Here is a 25255-nt window from a genome sequence, read left to right as displayed (position 1 = left end):
ACAATACAAGTTTTTAAAGTAACCATGATGTCATGGACGAAAGAAAGTTAAAAGTCCATTTCCAATATCCCCTTCTATGAGCAAATTGCTTTAGTTGCCATAGGGGTGTTGTTGACTTCAAAGAATGAAGAATTCACTCCATCAGTGTGTAGCTTGAGCTAAAGAATATGCAGAAAAATGGTATGAAGCAGTTTTTTTCAGTTGTCTTCAAGTTGATGACATACTTTTCCATTTTGTAGTTGTTCAACAAATCCAAAATTTTGAAGTCAAAACTGAAACAATTTCACAATCTTACCAGCATCTGAACTGAGGCATCTACTGGTATATTTTCTATGTTTATTTGTGCTCTGATGCTTGTCAAAGGCGATTCACACATCTTTTTTGATTCTGGATTCCAACTGCTTCATTTTCTTTCAACCTTGGTTTTAAGAAACGTGCTTCAGGAGGTTGACTCTTATCTCTATAAATCTCAGTGCCTCATGTCTTTGAATATGTTTTTGACCTGGGTTTTGCTTCTGTTAATGCAAAGATTTTCCCTCTATAATTACTGTTTTTACATTTTTGCTAAGGACAAGTGGAAGGCTTGACTCTTCTGTTCCCTTTTCCTTCATTTCATTGGAGTGTTTGGTTCTAGATGGTTTATACCATGGTTTGCTTCCTTGTCTCCAGCTCCTTTCTTCTACCATTTTGTTTTCCTCCATTAAATAATGCACTCTCTGCTATGTTTTGAATCAAAGGAACCTTGGATATTGACAATGATCCTGTTAATATTCAGCTTCATGTTCCAGTTTCACATTGCAGATATTCTGGGGAAAGAGCTGCAAAGAGAGGGGTAAGACCTGAAATGCTTTCTGCCTGCTGGGGCTTGTTTTAATCACGAGAGCGAGCCAACTCCTACCATTTTGAATATGATGACCTAGAGCCCATAGGTCAAAGGGCTGCAGAACAGAAGAGAGCAATAGCCTTTCTCATTCTACCACCTGCCCTCTGAAATCAATTTCTTTTGTTGCACTGAGCTACCTGGTGCGGACACAGCCACCGGCACAGTCAGTGAGCCCTGCTACTGGGGCAGGCTCCTCAACTCTTGGAAGTTCTGGTACAGGCTTTAGTTTGAGTTCTCGTCCTCCTTCTGTTCTCCACTTTAATAACACGATTAGACCCATAATTTGTGAAATGTCAGCCAAAGGGAAGGTTAACATAAAGTGTTGATGACAGTCATGTTTCTCTTGGGACAGAGAAGTATTCTGAGAGAGCTCCTTTTCCTCCACTCCAGTCTTTCCACTTATTTCCACCAATTTGTCAAAAAACCCAGTTCTACCCTCTCAATGTCAAAACACAGGAAGTTCAGTGAAGTTACAAAGTGGTAAATTAGAAACAAATAAATGGAAACAAATTAATTTGAAAAAAAAAAGTTTCTATTTTTAAATTTTATTTTTTGTTTAATATTATTCTAATATTAAAATATTAGAAACAAGTAAATTCTTTGTATGGCCCATGGAATTGTGGAATTTAGTGCCTAGCTAGTGTTTTTGGTATCTAAATTTATCAAGATTAAAAAAAGTGGATTTCTGTATGGATAACCAGTATCTAGAGCTAGTAATAAAGCAGAAAATTTCAAGCTTCATTCTCTAATTGTTAAAGATATGGATGAATATTAATGAGGTGGAAAATAATTTCATTTCTTCTTACTATGAAGTTTCTTGCAATTTTTTCTAATTTATCTAGTTTGGCTTCTGCTGAAGACATTTTTTTGAATATATGCAACATGAGCTTGATTCTGGGGACAGGTTTCTATGGTTTAACTATAGCATTCTTTAGAAAGACATCTAATCCAAATGAGGAATGAACATCTCAGCTTTTTCTGATCTTTATTTGTAGAATGCAAATGCCAAGCTTCATAGAAGTCAGACTGCATTTTGAAATTAATCCTGTTCCAATGCAATGAATTTTCACCCTAATATATTCCATGAAACTCCTGTTTATGTATATCTTTGCAACCTGGAAATTCTACCAAGATTAATCCCATTGGAGTTCCAGTAAAATGTAAAGACTAATTCACTTGTGAGGCAGAAAGGAGTTTTAAGTTCCAGTACAACACTCTATACATCACTAATTTGCTTCCTCCCCTCCCCCGCCCCAATATATTTTCATGGCTGAATTTAGCTCCATCTTGCTGCACTTATCCTATTTTCCAATGGTAAAAACTTGGTCATGAAGTTTTGCCTTTATTTTGTGGAGGCTGGAATTCTTCTCAAGATATGCCTGAAGCACATGTTCTATATTAAGCCATATAAAACTAAACGTATCCTTAAAATTAAGCTGGTGCTTACTTTCTATGCTTAATAAAAATTATTTAAGCATGCACTGAAATATTTGTTGGGATTGAAGTCTGCTTGCTGAGATGCAGATGACAGGATTTTTAAGATTACTATAGATGAAGAATTTAATTTTGTGTAATCTTTTGATTTCTCAGTCAAGAGAAAAGCTAACCACAACACTGATACTTACTTTAATAACAGTCAAATGGTTCAGCACAGGACCAGGAAGTTGGCCAAAAGCAAGCAGTAAAGCACATGGAAGGGAATTTTACTAAAAGGAGGGGAAGGTTATACCATATGGCTCAGTTCACAGATTTCAGTTTGGGGCGATAATCTCACCGACAACTGTCCGGCACGATACTATATGCACGGAAGAATAAATGTATGGGATAGGATTTACTGTTAAGAAGTGATAGTTTTCTGACTATTCATTCTCAGCAAAAGATAAGGCTATGAAATTAGAATTGCAGGATATGCTTCATCATGGTGGTCATGATGAAGTAATTCTGACTTTGTCAGTGATATATTTATTAATGTTTCTACATCTTTAAAAAGAAAATTCAAGACTTTGATGACAGTTCCTTCGAAGTAAACTGTAAATGAGATGTGCTTCACTTTTATTTTTTTAAAACTCCCCAGTTAAATTAAATATATGCAAAACTTGAAAAAAGTTACTAATTACAGCTTATTAAAGCTTGTTCTACCTAGTAACTTCCCTGTTGGAATTCAGTAATTATGAACGAAGGGGATCCCAACAGGCACCTGTTTTACACTTGAAAGCTCAGAATTATTGCTCTACAGTAACACTTTGTGTTATGTAACATAAGTCAAAGGAGGAATTATACAGCAATATTTCTGTTATCTTGTCTGGAAAGACCAGAAATGGAATTCATATTGGATAGGATGGGTTGTTGTCACTGTACAAACACTAATGACTGCAATATCCATGGGCCTAAAGAAATAACATAATATGCAAAATACTTACACTGAAACAATATTTACTCTTTTTTCAAAAAAATGCTTCCAGATCCTTAGATGAAAAGCATTTAACTGCAAACCATTATACTATATGTACTAAAAATCTTCTGGACCATCTAGGTCATACTTGACTGACCATATGGAATAAAATTTTCTTAATTTTTTGAGGTGTGAACAAACTACAGTCACAGAAAATCATAACAGCCTACAAAAAAGATGTAAAAGTTTGGGTTTTTTTAAATCCAGGAGGAAAAAAATGTAAGGAAACTCACCCTGAATACTGAAGGGCCTATGATTCATTAATTTTTGTTCCTGACAAAAAAACCTTAAATCTAAAACAGTTAAACACCAGAAATGCCTAGAAAAGATTTTTGTGAGGAAGATCATAGATAAACAGATGATATAAAAAAAAAATGAGGTCAGAGAATTCTTCTCATAATACATGGAAATTCTCTTACTTGACTTATTTCACGCTCCTGTCTTTATGGAGTTTGGTATTTTATCAAGATTTTGGAGTACCTTATGGACACTCAATTAGAAATACAGTTTTTTAAATGCTGAATACAATCATTCATTTTATAAAAGTCATAAACCCTACATAATATAGCTTTCTTTAGACAAAGTAAAAGACATTGCTTCCACCATGTCATACATGTACTTGTGGATTTCACCAAAACCTCTCTACATGTCTAGCATTGTCTAAAGAGACCCTTACTCTTGTCCTGACGAGATGCCAGAAACAGACAGAAGTAAGAGGGACAGACAACAACATAAACATTTTGTGGAAATTATGGCAGCCAGGAAAATGAATTTTAAGTATTTAAATAAACCAAAACTACAGTTTCTGTATTTTAAAAATAGATAGCAAACTCTCTGTAGGGAACTTTGCAAAAAAAAGGCTCAAGAAAGAGGTAAGAAGGGAAAAGTAAGGATGGCCTACAGAAAGCTATTTGGATATGAAGGAGTTAAGGCCATAACTTTATCAGAATTGAAGCAGGGACACAGGGTGGATTCATTTCACAAGAATGAAAGGGAAGGCTACATGGCAACATGGAAAATGAGAAGAATATAAGGAAATGAAAGAAGGAAGATGCAAAGCATTTTGGTTAAACTGTAGGATCACATAACTTTGTATAGCTCCTAGAAGGCAATCACCATGCCAAAAAATATAATGACAGAATTATAGAATAATGGAGGTTGTGAGGGACCTCTGGAAGTCATCTCATTCAACCCTCAAGAAGAAAACAAAATAAGAAAACACCGAAATTACAACAAAACCCCTGCAAATAACTGCAAAAAAAAATGACAACACGATACAAAGGGGAATAGATGGGCAAGTACAGGCTGAGGAAATGGATAAATATGTTGATAACAATAACTGTATCAAAAACAATGTAATGGGATAAAAGCCAATCCAGAACAGATTTCTGGTTAAGATCTAAACAGTAAGTAATTGAAGTGGAAACAGAACAAGAAGCTTTCAATGCAGTTACAATAAATTGTCTAAATAGTTTCATAATATTCCCAGAAAACATTATGATGTGCAGAGAACAAGGCTGGATTCACTTCACAAGATGAAACGCTGCTTTAATTTAGCATTTATCACGAGGACAAATCATAAACATTCCAGTCAGCTTTCAAAGGTACTGTGTGGAAGACTTCGTGTTAACAGGTTTTTTGTGCTTTACTTTTGAGGAAGAGAGAAAAAGATGCAAAACAATCATAAAACCATAACAAAATTTCATTCCACTTTCCTGATCTCCAGTCAAGTGCATGTTCATAGACATAAGACACTAATCATATGCTGGTAAACCAAACAGTTCTGGTTTGAAATCCTCCATGGAGTTCAGCAGTAGTGTTGCCTCCTTTTTAAGATCTGGATTTAATTTTTCATCTGGAATCATAACCACTTGCATTCCTGCTGCCAGGGCCCCTTGGACTCCAAGTGGTGAATCTTCAAACACAAGACACTGAGAAACAAGGAGGTGAGGGGGAAAAATTAAAGAATAATGTTACTATGAACTTTTAATCTTTTGTTTTAAAAGAGAGAATGATCCCGAATAAAACTTAGTAGGAAAGCTAAATTCAATTCCTGGCTTAGACACCCCTAATTGGAACAAGGGCAAACCTCTCAGTTCGAACATCTGCATGGTAATTAACCTTAAATTAATTTCAATTCAAAAAAACCATCAACACGCATACTTAAATCCCAGCAACTGGTTATCCAGATGTTCATAAGTGATTGTTTTATAGGAACAGGTTTAAGCGCAAGCTTAAAGTAAAGTTAAGCACATGCTTAAATACCTTTATAAGCAGGCAATTTAACTCTTCAAGACCAACTTTACAACGTGCAAAATGGCAAAAGCAGTGCTTTCACTTACAGGTGTGGCATTTCCTATATACATTCCTTCCCATATACATGTCTTCCTTCCCATATACAAGAGAGGGAAGACTACAATACCTAGGTCAATATTAGGACTTTGGATGAGTGGAGGGTAAGATAGAAGTCACTTCTCAGAAGAGTGCTGTCAAATTCATGCTCTATTTGCTTAATTCTTCCAAAACAATGGTGAGAAAGAAAATCAGGAATTACATTGGAAGGTTACTTTTAGAGAAGAGACAGTTTAGTCAGGTAAAAGTTCCATGTCTTACAATAATCACAATCATTCAAGATCGCAGTTTGGAAGCAAAGTTGTTAAAAATAATCAATACATTATTTATGTGAATTTTGTAATTTAACATCAGAATATTGAATAATACATATATAACGTAAATAAATATATAACAAATAATCCAGTCTGAACTTTTATATAATAAAAGATAATGCTTCTGGAGTTCATTTCAGAATGTATATAATGAAGCATCTCTTCCTGACATTACCTAGTCTTGAGTTTGAATTTTTCGTCACGGACAATCCAAAGCAACCTTTAGCATCCAATCATCCGAAAAATTTTGACCTACGCTGACAAGTGGTTTCTAACACTTCTGCAATTCAGACTGCATTTATTATCAATATTATTATCACTGCTACTACTACTAATACCAAAATCACTGCCACAAGTAATTTCAGTAATTCAACACAGATGTTGGGATGGTTAGTGCAATTTTCCCCACACCCTTCAGACAGTGCAGCTCTGCCTTATCACCAATTTCTCTCTCATGCATTAAGCCCTTCTCTACAGTCATTACCGATCTACCAAATCCCTTCCTACACACCCAGGATGGATTTTCTTATCCTTTCCTTCACAATGCAATAGATTGTGGCAACTAATACCAAATGGGTAAGAGTAATTATTTTCTAAACTTAGTTTAACTTTTGACTGAATCCAGATGTGACACACTGGGAGAACATACAACAGCATGCTGCACCTTTTAGGCTCTCTAACACACAACTATTTCACCAGGAAAGATTAGGGATGCATAACATTTTTCTGTTCTGGCTGTGCTCTAAGAGAACCAAGTTGCAACCTGCAAAAACTTTATTATGTTCAAAGAAAACATTTTTGCAAGATGTAGAATCATAGAATCATAGAATGGTTTGGGTTGGAAAGGACCTTAAAGTCCTAGTTGGATCATCTAGTTCCAACCCCCCTGCCATACTTTCCACTAGACCAGGTTGCTCAAAACCCCATCCAACCTGGCCTTGAACACTTCCAGGGATTGGGTGGGGCCTCACCACCCTCAGAGTGAAGAATTTCTTCCTCATATCTAATCTAAATCTATCCTCTTTCAGTTTAAAGCCATTACATCTTGTCTTATCACTACATGCCCTTGTAAAAAGTCCCTCTCCAGCTTCCTTGTAGGCCCCCTTCAGCTACTGGCAGGCTGCAATAAAGTCTCCTCAGAGCCTGTTCTTCTCCAGGCTGAACAACCCCAACTCTCTCAGCCTTTCTTCAGAGGAGAGGTGCTCCAGTCCCCAGTCATCTTCGTGGCCCTCCTCCGGACTTGCTCCAACAGGTCCATGTCCTTCTTATGTTGGGGGTCCCAGAGCTGAACGCAGTACTCCAGGTGGGGTCTCATGAGAGCAGAGTAAAGGGGGAGAATCACCTCCCTTGACTTCTTTTGATGCAGCCCAGGATACAGTTGGCTTTCTGGGCTGCAAACACACATTGCCAGGTCATGTTGAGCTTCTCATCAACCAACAACCCCAAGTCCTTCTCCTCAGGGCTGCTCTCAATCCATTCTTCATCCAGCCTGTATTTGTGCTTGGGACTGCCCTGACCCCTGTGCAGGACCTTGCACTTGGCCTTGTTGAACTTCATTATGTCTGCACTATAAATACTCATCTGTATCAGAGACTGTGGAAGAAGAAGAGGGAATGAACTCTTTCTTTCTGCTTTCTTTTATTTTTAAAATATTGATTCTTGCCTGTCAACATGTCAGCAACCACTTGGAGCCTGCCAAGAGAAAGTAAGAGGTGCTTTCTACCTTGCATGTAATAAAGCAAAACTTAATTAATGATTTGTAGTGAGCCAACGGAATCACACCAATCTCTTTTGTGCTCATTTCCTTTATACAGTTGCTGCGTTCCAGTTTGAACAATGTGATACTTTCAAATGTTGATCATTATCACTATTACTAACTACAAATATGTAACCAGCTGATCCTGCAAAGCTTGGAACAATTGGTATTAGAACAGAAGCACAGTTCTGCCTGGAGGTTTTGTTCTTAACAATACCTTAGTTTGTGACCCTAAGCACTCTGAGGACTGAGGACAGTAAATGAAACCCTGACAGGCTTTGCCTTTTGAAGAGTAAGCTTAAATGTTGCACAGAACAGCATTATCAAGGCCTTTCAGAAACCTTTTCTAATCCAGCCCATACAAAGAAATGTACTTCACTGCTCTGCCTTGAAAGACCTAATTGACTTCCACAATGTCACTAAGCTTACTGTATGAGAGGAACCGATGATTATGGAAGGCAAGATGCATAATGAAAAGCTTAACTAATTTCCTGGAAGTAGAAGCAATTAAAACTCTTTAATTACCAAAGAAGACAGGCAAAAGACCCATAATTACAGTGGCTTTAATGTTACAGGAAATAAGTGTACTAGGTCTTCCTCCAGTCTTTCTTGCTACCAACACTTATTGTCAACAGCACAGCAACATTTTTAACGAATAACAAAAGGTCTACAACGGTTCACATACAAAATGGATTTATTAACTTTGCTGCACAGAGATGTTATAAACTGTTCACTGTCCTGGCCCACCCACATACTAAATTTAGAGATGTGAAAGCATCCAAGTTCTTCCCCATTTTGCATATGTATTGCAATATCAGCATCACTCCAACAGAGAGAAACAGATGAGATTTATACAGACTTCAGCTGAGATTCTGGCTGCTTCTCTGCATTATTTCTAAAACTTGTGTCACTGATCAATACTACTGCTATGAGATCTCTCAAAAGGTCATACTAAAACAGGACAGTTTTCACTTTGGAATGAACTAGATGCTTAAAAAAGTAAAGTAGTAAAGCATACTAATTTATATTTCACTCTATGAATCTAGAAAAAGAAAAATTAATCACTTAACCAAAGGAAGAAATAACAAAATCACTGCAGCACCTCACTACCTCATTTTCCTACATGAAATTTAAGAATATAAGAAAAGAGTGTTAGTTAGGCCCTTGGTATGTACAGCAGGCCCTCTCCAACCTATACACTGTAAAGGTCTGGATGGAATATTTACGTAACTAACAGGGATATCCGTAAGTGTTATCGCTATTAGTGATAACCAAGAAGTCTGGAAGGATAAAAGATTAAAATCAGTTTTGAAATTAAGATTTTCAAAAAACTGTGAAGATAATATATATGCACGGGGAGTGCTTATCGAACAAATATCCTTGACCACATATGACACTACTGTATCAACTCTAAAACAGAATGAAGGATGAGACTAAAGATAGCGTAATTTATACACATAGAACTCATCTGCAAATTAAACGCTACCATCTATTGTTCTATAAAGAAAGAATGAAAAGAAAATTTTCATCATCTTTAAAATAGGTAAAGATAGCCTCAAATTCTTTCATATTGTATTAGAAAAATCTTCCGTTTGCTGGTTCTGGTCCAGTCTGGTTAGGCCTTTAATCTCAGTGAAAACATCTGCAGACATGGGGACTAAACCACATGTTTTAGCACTTTGTCTTTGACCCAGAGTCTTACTGGTAAGAGTATCGAGTATTTCATTCCTTTGATAAAAAGACTCAGAAGAAAAGGAACTGAGTATTTGGTAACTCCTTTATTTTCTTCCCTAAACATTTTCTTTTAATATATCATTATTTTTACATTGTATTCGCCATATGCTCCACGGGAAACAGCTCCTATGGAATTAATGAGAAAATATTGAACTTCAGTTTTCATTTTTTTTCTGTTATCACTGTAACATTTACCTTGTGGTCTGTTCAAACTGAAGCTAACATGGTTAAGTCTTTCACTGGGCAAAATATACTTTAAAAAATTTCAGTCCTATTGAGTCTTACACAGAACTAAGTTAAAACTACCAAGCCTTCTGAGGAACTACTGACAGAATGACTCTCCCACCATGTCTAAAACCCCATTTCAAAACCACTGCATGTATGTACTCTGACTTTAAAAAAAAAAATATAAAAAATCAGGCATTCTGGGGACAAAAGTGGTTAAAAGATAAAGAATAACAATTAATTTTATTCTTCCCTCCTGCTGAATGACAGTAAAAAGGGAAAACAGTGGAATTTTGAGGTTTCAAATCACAGTTTCAAAAAGGGCTGGTAAGACCTCTGAGAGGTTATCCCTATGTTCATTCTCCAACTTCTGAACAGGACCAGGCTCTTTCTGTGCTTGATGAGAAGAGACAGTAGAAGATTATTGCATCTTCTGTCCTCAAATGACACAGAAACATTTGGTATCAGAATGTGACGTATTATGTTTGGAGCTTCTTATGGATTGCATATTATACTTCTGTAACTTCTTTATTTATCATTGATTTTTCTATTTCATGATCAAATCAACTGGTCAAAAGTGTGACGTGCTATTTTTAAAAACTTGCATTCTGGAAACAGTCGGTAACCTTATACATTAATTTACATATACATGCACAACGCAGTCTGTGCTATAAGCATTTAAGGCCTAATTCAAATTCCATCACATCACTAAAAAAATCCCCATTGATTTCAATGGGCATCAAACTGAGCCCCAAAACAGGCTGCAGGAAGAAATCCACTGAGTACAGCCAGCTCACGTTGATTTCAGAACAAAATTGTTCATCTCTGTGAGCCAGAAGGTGGTCAGGACTTTCATTTCTACAGGTAACTTGTTGACTGTTCACTTCCAAAAGTATTTTTCCTTTCCTTGTTGTGAAAAACTAGCTCATACTCTGTGGTCATAATTCAAAACTAAGTAGTATCTAAGAAATAAATTATCACTCTGAAAAATACTATTACTGCAATCATGGTTTTTGTTTTGTTCAACAACTTTCATCTCTTTTCCTTGCTGAATCAATGTTTTCAGATTTTCAAAATAATTCCACTACTGACCAACTGTGTTACTAGTGTGAGTGACCCAGGAACTTTCAAGAACCATAATATAATTCAGAATACAACACAGACCCATCCATATCCCTTATAAAATGTTGAGATGCTGTTTATCATTTATGGGAGGTGGTGGAAATTCACAAAAAGAGAGAGGACGCCAACAACTTCACTAACATGTCATAACACAGATGCTGGGCTATTTTTTACGTAACTTGTGTTTTCTTTTTTTCCTATGCTTTGATATACAAAGTATCTAGGAACAAGGAAAAAATGTATTTCTGGGTGACCCATTTACCACCAGAATTACTTAAACATTATTGAATAAAGGCATTTTAAGCAGCTACAGTATTTGCAATTTTGGCCTCCCACTGTGTTAACCCTCTGAAGAATTAACAAAAACCAATAATGAAATAACTTGATTAATGTTTCTCTCCTAATCTTTGGACTTACCCTCTCCAGAAATAGTTGGGAAAATTCTCAGTAGCAATAATGAATTATACTTAATTTATTTTAAGGACATATGCCAATTTGACTAGCCAGGGATAACAGAATCATATTTAATATGCTGTTTAAAAAAGTCATGCAGCTTACAGCCCCATGACTTAGCTCCATTAAGGAAAATGAGGAGTAAGCCAAGATGTTTTTAAATGCTATAACAAATGAACAAACAAGCTGGAAACTTATAATCAAATGAATTAAGCATCAGAGTATCCAGAATGCTAACTACCAGCCACCATTCTTTATGATTCAATGATTCATATTAAGAACTGTTTGGAAATTATACACCCATATGCTTTTTAATTCAGATTTTTATTAACTCGCTACTAGGAGTATGTTGCACACCAGTACAAGAATCAAATTATTTACCAGAAGACTTATAAGATAAACCCAAAAATCTTTAGCATAATTAAAAAAAAATGAAAAAAAAGGAAGTGTGTTATATCTGCACATAATTAGATCACTCTGCATTTCCAGCTCTTGCGTAAATGCCACTTCACATTTCAGCCCACACCAGCAGCTACTCTCTCACAAACCAGTTCACAGGATGTTATGTTAAGGTGGGCCAGAAGGAGTAAAACAGTTTGGATGGGGAAAAAGAAGGAGAAATTTCAAATTTCTTGCTTGTTTTCAAGACTTGATCAAGTGAAAGAAAGTGCTTCTGTGAGTGACAGTCAGACCCAGACACAGCGGCTCTGTGAGGCAGGGAGAAGGTCACATTTACATGCGGGGTTACTCTGATCATTCTGGATGGCTGGAGCACTCTTTTCACAGAGGACTGTGTGTTTAGAAGACAGCACACTGGGAACTTTGTATGGCAACTTGTGTTACAGGCCTCAAGAAATTCCCAGGCTTTCTGAAACAGTGTCCAATTATCCCGGCAGCAGAAATCTAACTCAATCAACTGCAGCTTGGATTAGCCATAGAAGAGTATTGTTCTTTTATGGAGAACACAAGGCAAATACTCAAGATGCTCTCTACTGAGGCTACTCGTATTGCGTAACATGCTGGTTTTTTATGTCACTTATCTCTAAGAGCGGCCTAAAAAGGAATTCTGTGCAATGAAATAGTTAATTTGTGCTGCTTTCCCTTCCACACAGAAGTACCTTTCTAAAACCACTGACTTTCTTGACATGTAATACACAACACATTCAAATAACTGCACCTTGCATGCAGAGCTCAGAACCGTAGGATAATTTACACTGGAAGGGATCCCTGGAGGCCATTTAGAAACACCCCTACTCAACACATGTCCAGCCAGAGCAGGCTGCTCAGGGCCGTGACCAGGTGAGCTCTGAGTATCTTCAAGGATGCAGATCCCACATACCTCCTGGGCAACCTGTTTCCATATTTCACCACCCCTATGGTGAAAATGGTTTTCCGAGCATCTACCAGGAGCTTCTTGTGTTCCAGCTTGTGCCTGTTGCCTATTGCAAGATCACTCTGCACCTTGGAGAAGAGGCTGGCCCCATCTCATCAGCAAACACATCAGAGAGACGAACCAGGTACATCCAAAGGAGGAGCTGTTTTGATGAATCCGAATTCTAAGTCTGAAACTGAAACTGGAAGTAGGTATCAAAAGTATTTCCTGAATAAATGCAATGACCTTTTTGCCACAGGGAATGTCTACGAAGTCACAGGCGCAGCACAGCAGGCTGACGATGGCAGGTACCCTGCCTGTTTTCTGTAACTGGACACCACCACTTGCCTATAACCAACTCAGCAGGTGCTGCAGAAGGCAGCTGATTCTTATGGAGCAATCCAATTTTTTCAAGCAGCATAATTTTCTGGCAATAGTTTCTTTTTGTTCTGTAATGTCTCTTTGACCAGTGTTATTTTCCCACACAAAAAGACTAGCCTGCATACTGAAATGTACCTTAATCTGATCTGAACATAATCTTAATTATTGTATAATCTTTGACAGAAGTGTTAATAACAACCCACATATGCTTCAGACATAAAATAATTTCCTAATTTCTTCAGTAAAGAAAGAAAGGGTGAGAAGAGGCATTCACCTTTAAACAGGTTTTAATTGGGACTGAAAAAAAGTCATGGAAAAGGTCTTTTTTTTTTTCTATTCAGTACAAGCTTCTCATTGAACTCTACACAACAGTAGTGACTTGGTGAGATGTAGCTGTGTTACACTTTAACTCTTCATGATCAGGAGGAAAAGCGGTTTTCTTCAAACTTCAAACAGCTAAAAGTTATCTTTTAGAGCATATTTAAGATTAATAGCACAAAACTCCAAGCACGAAGCCACAAACTAGCACCTTTAAGTAAAACAAGCAAAACACTAACAAAATTATAATTTTCTACATATTTCAACTACAGGAAACAAATATTTATATTAAAAATGGCAATTCTCTGTTCTCAATATAGATTTTCTAAGGAAGGTGGACAACAAAGTACAAAAGTAAGTTGGAAAAAATATTAACTCCTAATTTGTTGAATTTAGGTAAACACCTGAACTGAATCTTATAGACCTTCTGGTGGAAATTTGCTTTTGTAACTTTTAAAAGAAAAAAAATAATTATGACATTGCTTGGAAGAATAACTTAATAGTACTGGCTTCACAAAAACCAAGACAATGAAAGCAGGAAATTAAAAGCTGGTTTTACTCCAGTACAAACCAAAACCAAGAACAACTCTTAAAATCTTTAAAAAAATGTAGTATCTTGGAGAGAGTCACACCTCATAAGAGGGTTAAAGAAATGGAAGAGCCAAAGAACAGGAATAAGCTTAAGATAATCAGCACTAGGAAGAACCATTAGAATCTGAAATAACACACTATTTTGAAAAAGGAAATAAATTCACATAATAAAGAGATACAAACCTGGAAAGCTTCTGATTTTGAAACACAATAGTATGAAGGTTTGACTCTAGGTCATTTCAGGGGACGTTTGCTCAAACAGAATTACTTCAATGTCTTCTTTAGAACTCATTGATATTTAAAGTACTATTTCCACTAAAATATGAACTTGTAAAATAGCAATAGTATTAACAATAATTGTTATAAAATTAGTCTGTTACATCTATGCAAGGATAATATATGCTTCAATTTAATGTATTTCCATCATATGCCATTAGATTAAATTCCATGTACATGTTTAAGACAAAAGCAAAAGGGACCAAATTAGACAATTTTCTCCTGATCAGACTCCTAACCTGTTCCTAGGAGGTAGTTTCAAAAGTAGCTGAGCCAAATTAATGGTTTGCTGCCAATGAAAGATTGTTTCTTCCTTCTCTTTCTTTAATCTCCTGTTAACGGGTGTATGCTTCCATCTGTCTCCTAGTGATGGGTGTTCTGTTTGTGTGCCCTTCTGTGAATCAACCTACCTAACCCTAACAGAAAACTATTCTCCTATGAGGCTTATATACTGGAGAACAACCACATAACAGCTGGGAGTGAATAGGAAGACTGAAGAGGAATATAAATCTTCCTTTTTGGGCAGTGATAAATCATAGAGGTGTTTATCCCTCCAAACTACAGTCTTATTCCTGGCATGCCTTGCATCTGCCTAGAGCAGACCATATGTGTAAAACAACAAAAATGGCTGTGCAAAGTTTTGCAGAACCTGCTCTTTCAACACAAGCCCAGCTGTGGGCATGGGATTATGGTTATGAATGTTGCAATTCCAAAATTTATTTTGCCATAGCAATTGAAAAATATAACATCTGAAATTAAATGCCTCATTACATCGATAACAGATCTATTTAAGTAACTCATGATTTCAAAAGACGATTTCTCAGCCTCTTAGTTGGCAAAGCTGCTTTGACTGTGCAGGCAAACAGAGCTCAGAACTCAAAATTTCTTACAACATTTTTCTCTACCTGAGAAAGTATTTCTGTGTGCTAAATACAGTATTTCTAAAGAACAGGAAATCTACCACCAAAAGTAACAGAATTAATAATAAACACCATATTTCATACACCACTATGTATGATATACATAGTATATGTACATCATATATATGATATATTCATATATTGTATGTATATGATATATATTTGAACTTTGAACTGTTGAACTATTTATTATGAGAAATAATCAATTCAATGGAAAGCACTCTCCTAACCCTGAATGAGGGATTAACTTTAAGTGCACAGCAAGATCTACTAGATCAATACAATTATTATTGGTAAAAAAAATGTATTAATAAGAGGAAAGTTAAAAAGAAAATGTCAAAATTATTTTTTTAAGCATTCAGTAGAGAAGTAATCCCTTTCACATTAATCTCCACCTGGTTTTTATCAGCTTGCTTTATTTATTTTAGGGAAGCAATAATTATCCAGGTATTTCAAGCTACGAAAACTGTAAGATGGAAAGCCAGTGAATACCAAGCAGTTTTATGTGAATCAATCATTAAAATAGACTACTCCTCTAAAAAATTTCTTTGCACTGTAAACCCCAAGTTCAAATATTTCTATAAATGTGAACATTAATATATTCTTACAATGAATTCACATGTAGAAAGTTATTTAAGTCTTAATCTCCTGTTGCGATATATTTCAAAACACTTATGTCAAAATTCCCCTAACAATATCATCTAGCTATTTAAAATACTGCATAGAAACACTTTTTTTTAAATGCATTGATGACCCACAGTTATCAAGCTGTGCCTATTTTTCTATTAGACCGGCTCTACCAGATAAGAGAGTGCTACTAGTCACCTCAACAAAAGGCTATCAGTTCTTATTTTGACTCAAGCATGCTTACAGGCAGAATAACAGCTCATTTTCAGTGAAAGGAATAAGGGGCGTAAGATGTAAGTGAACGTTTCAGAGTAAACAATGAACAAAAATAGAAAAGTATGCTTATTTAACTCTGTGTATGTATGCATGTGTACAAATACATGGTGTACATATGGTCTCTATACAGATAAGTCTCTTTCTCTGTGGCCTAAGGCTTATTCAGGTTAATATATATATTAGATTAGTAACTAACACAGCCATGACACTGGTTTAACATTAACATTAGTTTGGGAATAACAGCCATGGTATCAGCAACTACTAACTATGCTTGTCACACAACTTCTGCCATGAGTAACTTCATTTGGGTACTCAGTTCTTCAAAGAAACAAGTTTATCATTATCTGGGTTCTCATCAGCTTTTTCTTAATATAATTTTTATTTTAAAAAAGTCTCATCTGTATATTTCAATCAGAAATAATGTCCGGATGTCAACAGGGTATAAACCTGACAGATGGCAGACTCATTTAAAAGGAAAACTACCACCTACCTGCCTGTAAATCGACCTCTCATGGGCAAAGCCCTCAAAACACTGCAACAGGCCATATGCTTAAGTGAAAACTACTTGCTCATCCAACACAATAATGATTTTATATTAAAGGTAAGAATCACCACTTACCTAAAGAATCCACTGATCTGAAGTATCCTTCATTTGCTGACCTTCAACAGTTTGAGCGAGTCTTTGGAAATGGCATGAGGGTTGATTTCCCATTTAAACTAAACGTGTCCTTTTCTCTTTGACTGTTGGAATTGTTACTCTAAAGCTTGCTACGATGTTATTGTGCTACTATGTTATGGATTACAGATGCCCACACATAATATACATACACACTCACACAGAAAATAAGCAAATGCTACATAAATGTCATATGGACTCACAGTATCACAGAATCCCAGGATGACTGAGGTTGGAAGGGACCTCTGGAGGTCACCTGGTCGACCCCCCTGCTCAAGCAGGGACACCTACAGCCCATTGCCAGGACTGTGTCCAGACAGTGTTTGAATATCTCCAAGGAGGAAGACTCCACAACCTCTCTGGGCAACCTGCACCAGTGCTCGGTCACCCTTACAGTAAAAAAGTGTTTCCTGATGCTCAGAGGGAACCTCCTGTGTTTCAGTTTGTGTCCGCTGCCTCTGGTCCTGTCACTGAAAAGAGCCTGGCTCCGTCCTCTTTGCATCCTCTCTTCAAGCATTTACATACATTAGTAAGATCCCCCCTGAGACTTCTCTTCTCCAAAGCTAAACAGTCCCACCTCGCTCAGCCTTTCCTCATATGAGAGATGTTCCAGTCCCTTAATCACCTCTGTCACCCTTTGCTGGACTCCCTCCAGTAGCTCCATATGTCTCTTGTACTGGGGAGCCCAGAACTGGACACAGTACTCCAAGTATGGCCTCACCAGTGCTGAGCAGAGGGGCAGGATCACCTCCCTCAACCTGCTGGCAACACTCCTCATCATCAGCCGCCTTTGTCGCAATGGCACATTGCTGGCTCATGGTCAACTTGGTGTCCACCAGCCATCATAATTATCTTTTTTTCTGAGAGTATGAAATCAATTTGCTTTTCTTTCCTGTTCAAAAGTATGCAGCCACACTCACTGGTGCAGAGACAGATGGCACTGTAATGGAACTTCTAAATTTAAAGGTTTGAATGACAAATGTGCAAAAAATACAGACAAACCATATTGCTAAGTGACCATTAGAGAACCTACGAACATAAAACACTCCATTAGGAAGTGTCTCAGTCACCCCAATACTGATATAAACACATTTCTTCACAGTTAAGTCAAAGGCAAATTGCCTTCTCTACAAATGCTTGCAGTCAACTTACAAACAAGCACCTGAATGAGAGTTCACGTGCTTATAACATATACTTATTTGGGGAAAAAAACGAAGTCGTCTCTGCCTAAGCACAGGCCACCCCTCTTTTCTTCTTTTTAAAATCAAATTAGGTGTATTTATATATTAGTAAGACTACCATGGCATACCGCAAACATTGATTTTACATTGCTCTAACCATCACAACACATGACCTGAAAGAAACCACCTCTAATACAGCAACACGATCAGTTCAGAAATAGATGCTGCCACAGGTATTGCCAAGAATCTGGATAAACTGACAGGCAGCTGAGTGCCACGAGCAGCATTTTGCTGATAACTTGGAACCTTCAACTCCCAGACAGTATATAAGGATTCCCTGGGGAAACCAGACTGCAGCAGGTATGTCAAGGTGACAAAGTATCACTGCCACACAATCCACTGAAAGATATGTTCTGGCTACCAGGTAAAATATGCTGTGACTACAAAGAAAAAGGAGGACAGGCTGTCAGGTGAAGAAGTGAAAGAGAATTTCAAACACCATGATTCAGTATACAGGAAATATCTCAAGTAATTTTTTCCCCCATTTTTTTCTGATTAGAAGTTGCAGTGTTTTCTATTATATTTAAAAACTTCGCTAATTGATTTCAACTACTTCTCGTGAGATACAGGTAAGATTCATTATTGAATAGAGAAGATTTATAAATCAGATGGCTAATATGTCTAAAGAGTGAGGACTGAAATTTCTCATCCACACATAAAGATTGTCTTGGGGATATATGTTCTGGGTTTGCAGGTCTTGAAGGTGTAGCCAAACACATCTGCTTCGTATTCTTCAAAGGTTTGTAAGTTCTAGTCTTAGCAAGGAAAACAATGTGAGAAAAGACACTAAAACTGCTATTTTCTCCATTGACTCTGCATCTGCAGATAAAACACTTCAATACTTTCAAAGCCATAGAGGACAGCCTCCTCATGGACAAGTAAAGTAGTAATTTAACAAGTAGTTCTATGGAATATCGAGAGATAATGGGTTAAAACCAGAAAGAAACAATTACTCTATGTAGAACTACTGTTATTATAATCTCAATCAGATCAAGTTTTAACTTTGTTACCAAAAGAAACAGGAATAAAATCTTACAAAATCAAGTGACAATTGTAATTTTGAGCTTCTTCAGATTACCAGCATCTTCATCTAGATGGAGAGCAAAGACGTTGCTCATGACACACTAAATGCTTTTCTCAATCAGATGTTCTTGTGCTTAGCAGTGGCAGTGCTGCAGGCTGCCAGCCGAGGTTCTTCACTCCCACGTGTTCTCCTACTTCCCTATCAACTAAAACTTTTTCTCCCTGCATTGGGTGCCTTCCTAAATACTCTCCTTGGAGAAAAGGAGCACAGCTTAGCTAGACAGTTTTTAATTAATAAGAATCTTTCCTTCCAAATCTTCTGTGGTTATGAAACATCACATTACTAATAAGTCCAAAGAGCATCTATAGAGCATTAGCAGTTAAAATTGCCAAGTATGTTTCTACAGAGAGGGATCTGTACATTTGCTTATCTAGAAATACATATATATGCACACACATTAGTTTATGCGGTAGAAGTGCTCATCATCGCACACAGGACGAAGCACGCAGGAGCCACAAGGGGGGGGGAGCGTGAATCACACCCTGCCCAGCTGCTCCCAGGCCTGCCACAGCAGCCCTCCGCCTACCAGAAGCTCATCCCTGAGGCCCCAGCAGCCCTGCGAGGACAGTGGAGGGTCCTGGCCCAGCCACTCCTGGTGCCACAGGAGCCCCCGGGGGGCCCTGGGGCAGGGCCAGACCCACCTGGACATGCCAGCGGGAGAGGCTCCACAGGTCAGGGTGCCCCACGGGAACAGGGGACAGAAGGGGCTGGTGGGATGTGAGCAGGGGCTATCAGTCCACATGCCTGGCCGTGCCTGCGCCAGCCAGCGCAGCCTGTCCTGTCTCCTCTAACTCCATTTCTGATGGTTTTCTTGGGCAAGGGCTTACTATTGCGCATGCACACGTGCGCAGAGGTCTCAGTGCCAGCCCTGCCACGGGACCAGGGGTCCCACGTGCCCACAGGGCAGCACCTGCAGTGAGAGTGGGTATGTAAGTGAGCGTGTGAGCGCTAGTGAAGAGCACGCTGGACTAGCTGGCAAGTAGGTGAAGTGGCCTGGGAGCCGGGTGTGTCTCTACAGGTGAGAACATAAGCAGCGCTGGCTCTTGGAGGGGCAGGGTAGGCATAGGGTAGCCCTGGCCAGGTGCTGTAGAGATCGTGGCATCTGGGGCTGTCCGAGAGATCCATCTGTGTGTGCATGAGAGACTCTCTGTGGGAGGTGATGGAGGGGAGCACTGGATGGGCTGTGTCTAAGCCATCCACTGTGTGGGTGGGAGGAAGGGGAAGGGGAGAAGAATCTGCACCAAGGGCTAGAGTGGGGCTGTGGCCTCGGGAGCTCATGCCTCCAGGTGCCAACAACTGGGGTAACTGGGATCTGGGGCCAGCTGAGTACCTAAATCCAGCTGCTGGAGGGATCCTCATTGCACATACGTATATATTGTGCATTAACAGACCTTCATCCTGATCAGCCATAGAGGGAAACAGGATGAGGCCATTGGTACTCTCTGTGCTTGTGTGAGTGCTGAGTGTTTCTGCTGTACCATTTTAAAGGGCTGGCATGTGTACATGCATATATGCATACTGTATATGCTGTGTGTGCTCATGTAACTACTGGAAATATGTTCTCAGCCTCGTTACTGGCTGGATTTGGGGTCATGGAGCTGCAGCAGCCTTGCTGCTATCGGGCTCCTGGATTCAACACATTTGTTATATACAAATGCATATATGTAGTGTATATATAGTTTAAAATATGTACCTGCATATATCTCTATACAGATATATCTCTATATATATATAGATATAAAACTGCATGCATTTATAAAGCTAACATCAAATGCAGCAGAATGTCAAGAATAGTAACTCAGGAAGGGCTGGGGAGAAAAAGGCAACTTCCACGATACTTTGTCAGGACTGAACCAAACCCCTAGGAGGATGGGGATTTGGCAGGAACTAAAAATGTTCTTCAATTCAATGTAAAAGTACCACCAGCACAGCATCAAACATGTTTTGGGAAGGCATTGATAAACCAAAGTTAGTAGTCTTAAATTCTACATTATCTGATATTTCATTGTCATTAAATGTTCAATCTAATTCAAACATATGCAATGACACTTTGCCTGTCTGAATGATATCTAACTGGAAAATGTAGTGGGTGAGGTCCTTGCTAAATTTCCTAACAGATTTTGCAAAATAAGCAGTAATTCATATCTCACACTTCCACGTGACATTGCTGATAGATACTAAAGTATCTCCAACACAACTGAATTTATGTATCAGACACAGTACAGTGTACCACTGATATTTATACGCAGTTTTCTATTGTTTTCTCCAACTGCTTCCATCCCAGAAACTGTTGCTGAATCTGAAGAAGGCACACAGGAAAAATTAAGACAGATTTTTGTTTCTATTCATCCCAGTGTCCTTCTACATTCTACTAAAAATCTGTTTCTAAACAATTAACAAAAATTTTTCCTCTTTTTAAATTAATCATGACATCAATAGCCAAGCCCTAAATACTTTTACGATACTGCTTCCCAAGCGGTTTATCAAAAGATCCTAGTCAACTGTTGTTGCAGTTGGAATATATGGTAGACTTGTCTCGTATGTCTGTGCATGAAAGTGACAAAACAGATGAATCCAGAAGATCAACATAGGTGTAGGTTTGAAAACATAGATTTAAGTTCTCTAAAATTCATAAGCTTATTGATACTAGCAACAGCTTATGAAGTCAACAGAAGGTTTGTCATTGCATTGTCTGCACCATGAACACGTGTACTTGTTGAAGAACCATGGCATTTTTAACTTTTTTCCAATTAAGGTTATTTTTGTTTATGCTCTCCCCCCCAAAAAAATAGAAACTGTGCATAAGACCCATAAATAAAGGCATTTGCAAATAAAATGAGAGCCACAGTCAACTGGAACAGTACAGAGCCCTTTGCTGTATTTATAAAGAAATGCAAAAAGGTGGTTGGTTAGTTTGTTTTTGTCAGGCAACACAAGCTTTTAATATCTCTAGTCATTCAGAGCTTCGATTGAGATTTATTAACCTGTCAAACAAAAGCAATTTTACAACATATACAATTGCAGTTCATTTCAGAACATTTATTGCTCTGTAAACAGAAAGTCCAGATTCTTAAACAATCTGTCCCTTTTCTTCTCCTTGAAGCAAGAAGGAAGGCATGGTAGAGAAAGAAATTATAAGTGAAATAGAAAGAAGTATTCATGAACTTATTTACACAAAGATATAAAAAGCCTAAAATTAGAAATTAAAACAGACTTTTACAGTGACTACCTCTAATGAAAAAAATCTTTGGTGCCAGTAACTTACATCAAACAAAATCAAACAGGGGCACAGAAATGAGAAATAGTTTAAATTAAAGGTGGTCACAATACTGAAAGGGGGATGGCCTCGGCCCAGGAGATTATGTAGAACACCCCCCACATTTGGGCAATATGGATGAGAGGGGAAGGGGAAGCAGAACAGGGCCTCAGGTCCATGTTTACTTTGTGTATTTTGTGCTATGCAGCTTCCTAGCTGTGAGTTAAAGCTAAAAGAGGTGTCAGGTTTCTGTACGCTCTTGAAATCTTTAAACACAGAACAAAATGATGACTCCAAGGAAATCTAAATAATTGTGGAAGGCTATTTTGCTCATAATTTAAGTTAATAGTATCTGTTGAGCAGAAGCTTGACTATGAAATTCTGTTACTACTTAGTATCATAATTCTCAAATATGCAAGGATTATGTTTGAAAAGTTCATTAGTCATTAAAATTAGGAAAGAAGAAAACAGAAGTATGATGATAAACTTCAGGAAGTCCAGCAGAGGGCCACCAAGTTGGCTAGGGTTGTAGCAACTTGCCCTATGAGGAAATGCTGAAGGAGACCTTGGCTTGTTCAGCCCAGAGAAGACTTCAGGAGGGCCAAACAGCAGCTGCTCAGTATCTCTGAGGACATTACTGAAAAGACAGAGACAGCCTCTTTACCAAGGTGCGTAGTATGAACATAAGATGATGGTCCTAAATTGAAATAGGAAAGGTTCTGTCTGACTAGATAAAAGGAAAGACGGAAAAAGAAAACAAAAAAAATCACAGCAAGAATTAAGCACTGGAAAATGTTGCCCAGAGAAGGTGCATGGTCTCCACCCTCAGAGGCTTTTAAGACCTGACTGGACAAGCCCAGAGCAACCTGGTCTGAATTCGGTACTGACCTGCTCTCAGAAGGTTGAATTAGTTACTTTGCAAGGTACATTCCAACCAGAATGACTCTACAGAAGAGTGAAAACAATGTATTAAGTATCATTAAGCATTCCTCTGCTTCAGTTTTCAATCCCTCAAAGCATCAAGAACAATTTCAAGAATACTACCAGTACACTGGATATTGACCTTTTGTACCTACTGCATATTAGAGCAATTGCTACCTAAAAGAAGTCCTGCCTGCCAGGCCAAAGTGAAATACTTTCTTTCTGATACACTCCCCTTCCTGGCATCTCTGCAATACAAAGCAAATCAACAGATATCTGAAGAACTGAAAGATTTTTTCCTACCATAGACTAAGATGATCCTATGATAACATTATCAATATTAACTTTAGACACATTTTGATCTCTTAGTCTATGTCTAGACTATGAGGACATCCCATTTCCTGAGTCAGGGGTGGGGAAAGCAGGTAGAATAAGGTGATGTTCCCACAAATAGGGCAAGACTTGTCCCAACAGAACTGCAACAGAAAACATGGGAGAAGATACAATACTGTAGATCTACTGTAGATCCTACAGTAGAAACTAGGAAACTAGGGTGGAAGAGCTCAAATGGTTCTGAGAGATGTTTAGAAAGAAGGGGTTTTACTAGGAGACTGAAACAGAAGGACTAAGATACCTACCTGGAACAGCTACACCTGAACTGGTTATCTAGTCCCCCCCTTATGGAGAGAAACATGTGATCCTAGGGACCGGGTTACTGCTGTTTGGGAATAGGGCCTAATCTGGTGGCCTGAGAGAGGAGGCAGCCGCAGCTCCATGCCCCCTGGTCCAAACAGCAGCGAGGCTGAGCATGTATCCCCAGCAGGCACATGCACACAAACACATACATAAATATATATATACACGTGGCTAGCCACACAGTTACACTCAGCACTTGCATGAACACACGGGCTCGTTCAGCTGGCTCTTCATTAACGCTCCCACTCAGTCCAGTCACGGGCACCGCAGATGCATGGGCCGGGCCCGTGACCTGCGGTCCCATGCCAGAGGCTGGCACTTGGTCTCGCCCAGCTGCTGGCACCCAGACCCTCGCTTGCTCCGGCCGCTGGCACCGCAGACATGTGAGCCTCCACCCAGGGTCTGACTCCAGTTGCTGGCCACACACAGACACACACAACAAATGCCCTTCAGCCAGGAAAAGAGTCAGAAGTGGAATTTGATAAGATGAGACAGACTGCGCTGGTCAGGAGCAGGGCACGGCCAGACAAGCCTGTCACCTATTTACATACATCCAGCCCTTTTTATCCCCTTATCCCTCTATTTCCCTGTAATAAATCCTGAGCAAATCCAAAACACTCTCCCCCTGCATCCCATACTCTGCGCCATGCCCCAGGCAGCATCTCCCCTCAGTCCAAAAGGGGATCCAGCATTGATTCACTTTGATGGGTCTCATGGCTGGATGATTCACCTTGATGGCTCTCCTGGGACAGCCCTGGGAGGGCCCGGGCAGGCCGTCCCTCCCTCCGAGTCCTTAATCTGGGCTCCCGCCTGCCTTCGGGACTCTGTGCTCCCTGCCATGCGGAGACGGGCCTCTGATGGGCTGATGGCTGCTGTGGTGGGCCTGGGAGCAGCCGGGCTGGGTGTGATTTGGGATCCCCCACCTGCCGTCGCCTCTCTGAGCTCTTTCGTGGGCCTGCAGCGGAGCTTTTATCATAGAACCTAACAGCTGCATCCTGTGGAGGATCTTCCTTAGGATCTATCCAATTCTATGCAAGTTTATGTATCACATGCTGCTTGATTCCTAACGTGCAAAACCAGGAATCCAAGTAGTTTCTTTCACAGGTCTTTATAACTAGGGCCTGGCATATGATACACTATGCTAAATATAGAAATCAATAGGAGGAAAAGAGATGCTCAAACCAGACATCCTATTTTTCCTTTCTTCTTGATGCTGCTATTATTCCAATGTTCAGTCTGATCCTAAAGCAATACAGCACAGCACGTCACAAGCATTATTATATCTTCATACTGCCTAGTAAACTGAAATCCTTTTATTAAAATACAGCA

The 25255-nt window shown here is 38.7% G+C and overlaps 1 protein-coding gene across 5 annotated transcripts in view; it reads right to left on the bottom strand.

Moving 5' to 3' along the window:
- Positions 1-4866: 4866 nt before the first annotated feature.
- The window catches only part of PUDP (pseudouridine 5'-phosphatase), a 70373-nt gene continuing 49984 nt past the window's right edge, over positions 4867-25255 (bottom strand). For all 5 annotated transcript variants that reach the window (XM_075522680.1, XM_075522688.1, XM_075522692.1 and 2 more), the window contains one exon: positions 4867-5266. In XM_075522680.1, coding sequence (XP_075378795.1) covers positions 5090-5266 — 177 coding nt within the window. In that variant the 3' untranslated portion in view covers positions 4867-5089. The remainder of the gene's footprint in view (positions 5267-25255) is intronic.

This window comes from Mycteria americana, chromosome 1, assembly GCF_035582795.1.
Source record: "Mycteria americana isolate JAX WOST 10 ecotype Jacksonville Zoo and Gardens chromosome 1, USCA_MyAme_1.0, whole genome shotgun sequence".
Lineage (NCBI taxonomy): Eukaryota > Metazoa > Chordata > Aves > Ciconiiformes > Ciconiidae > Mycteria > Mycteria americana.
The sequence above is the reverse complement of the archived record's forward strand: the minus strand, read 5'-3'. Positions and strand labels throughout refer to the sequence as shown.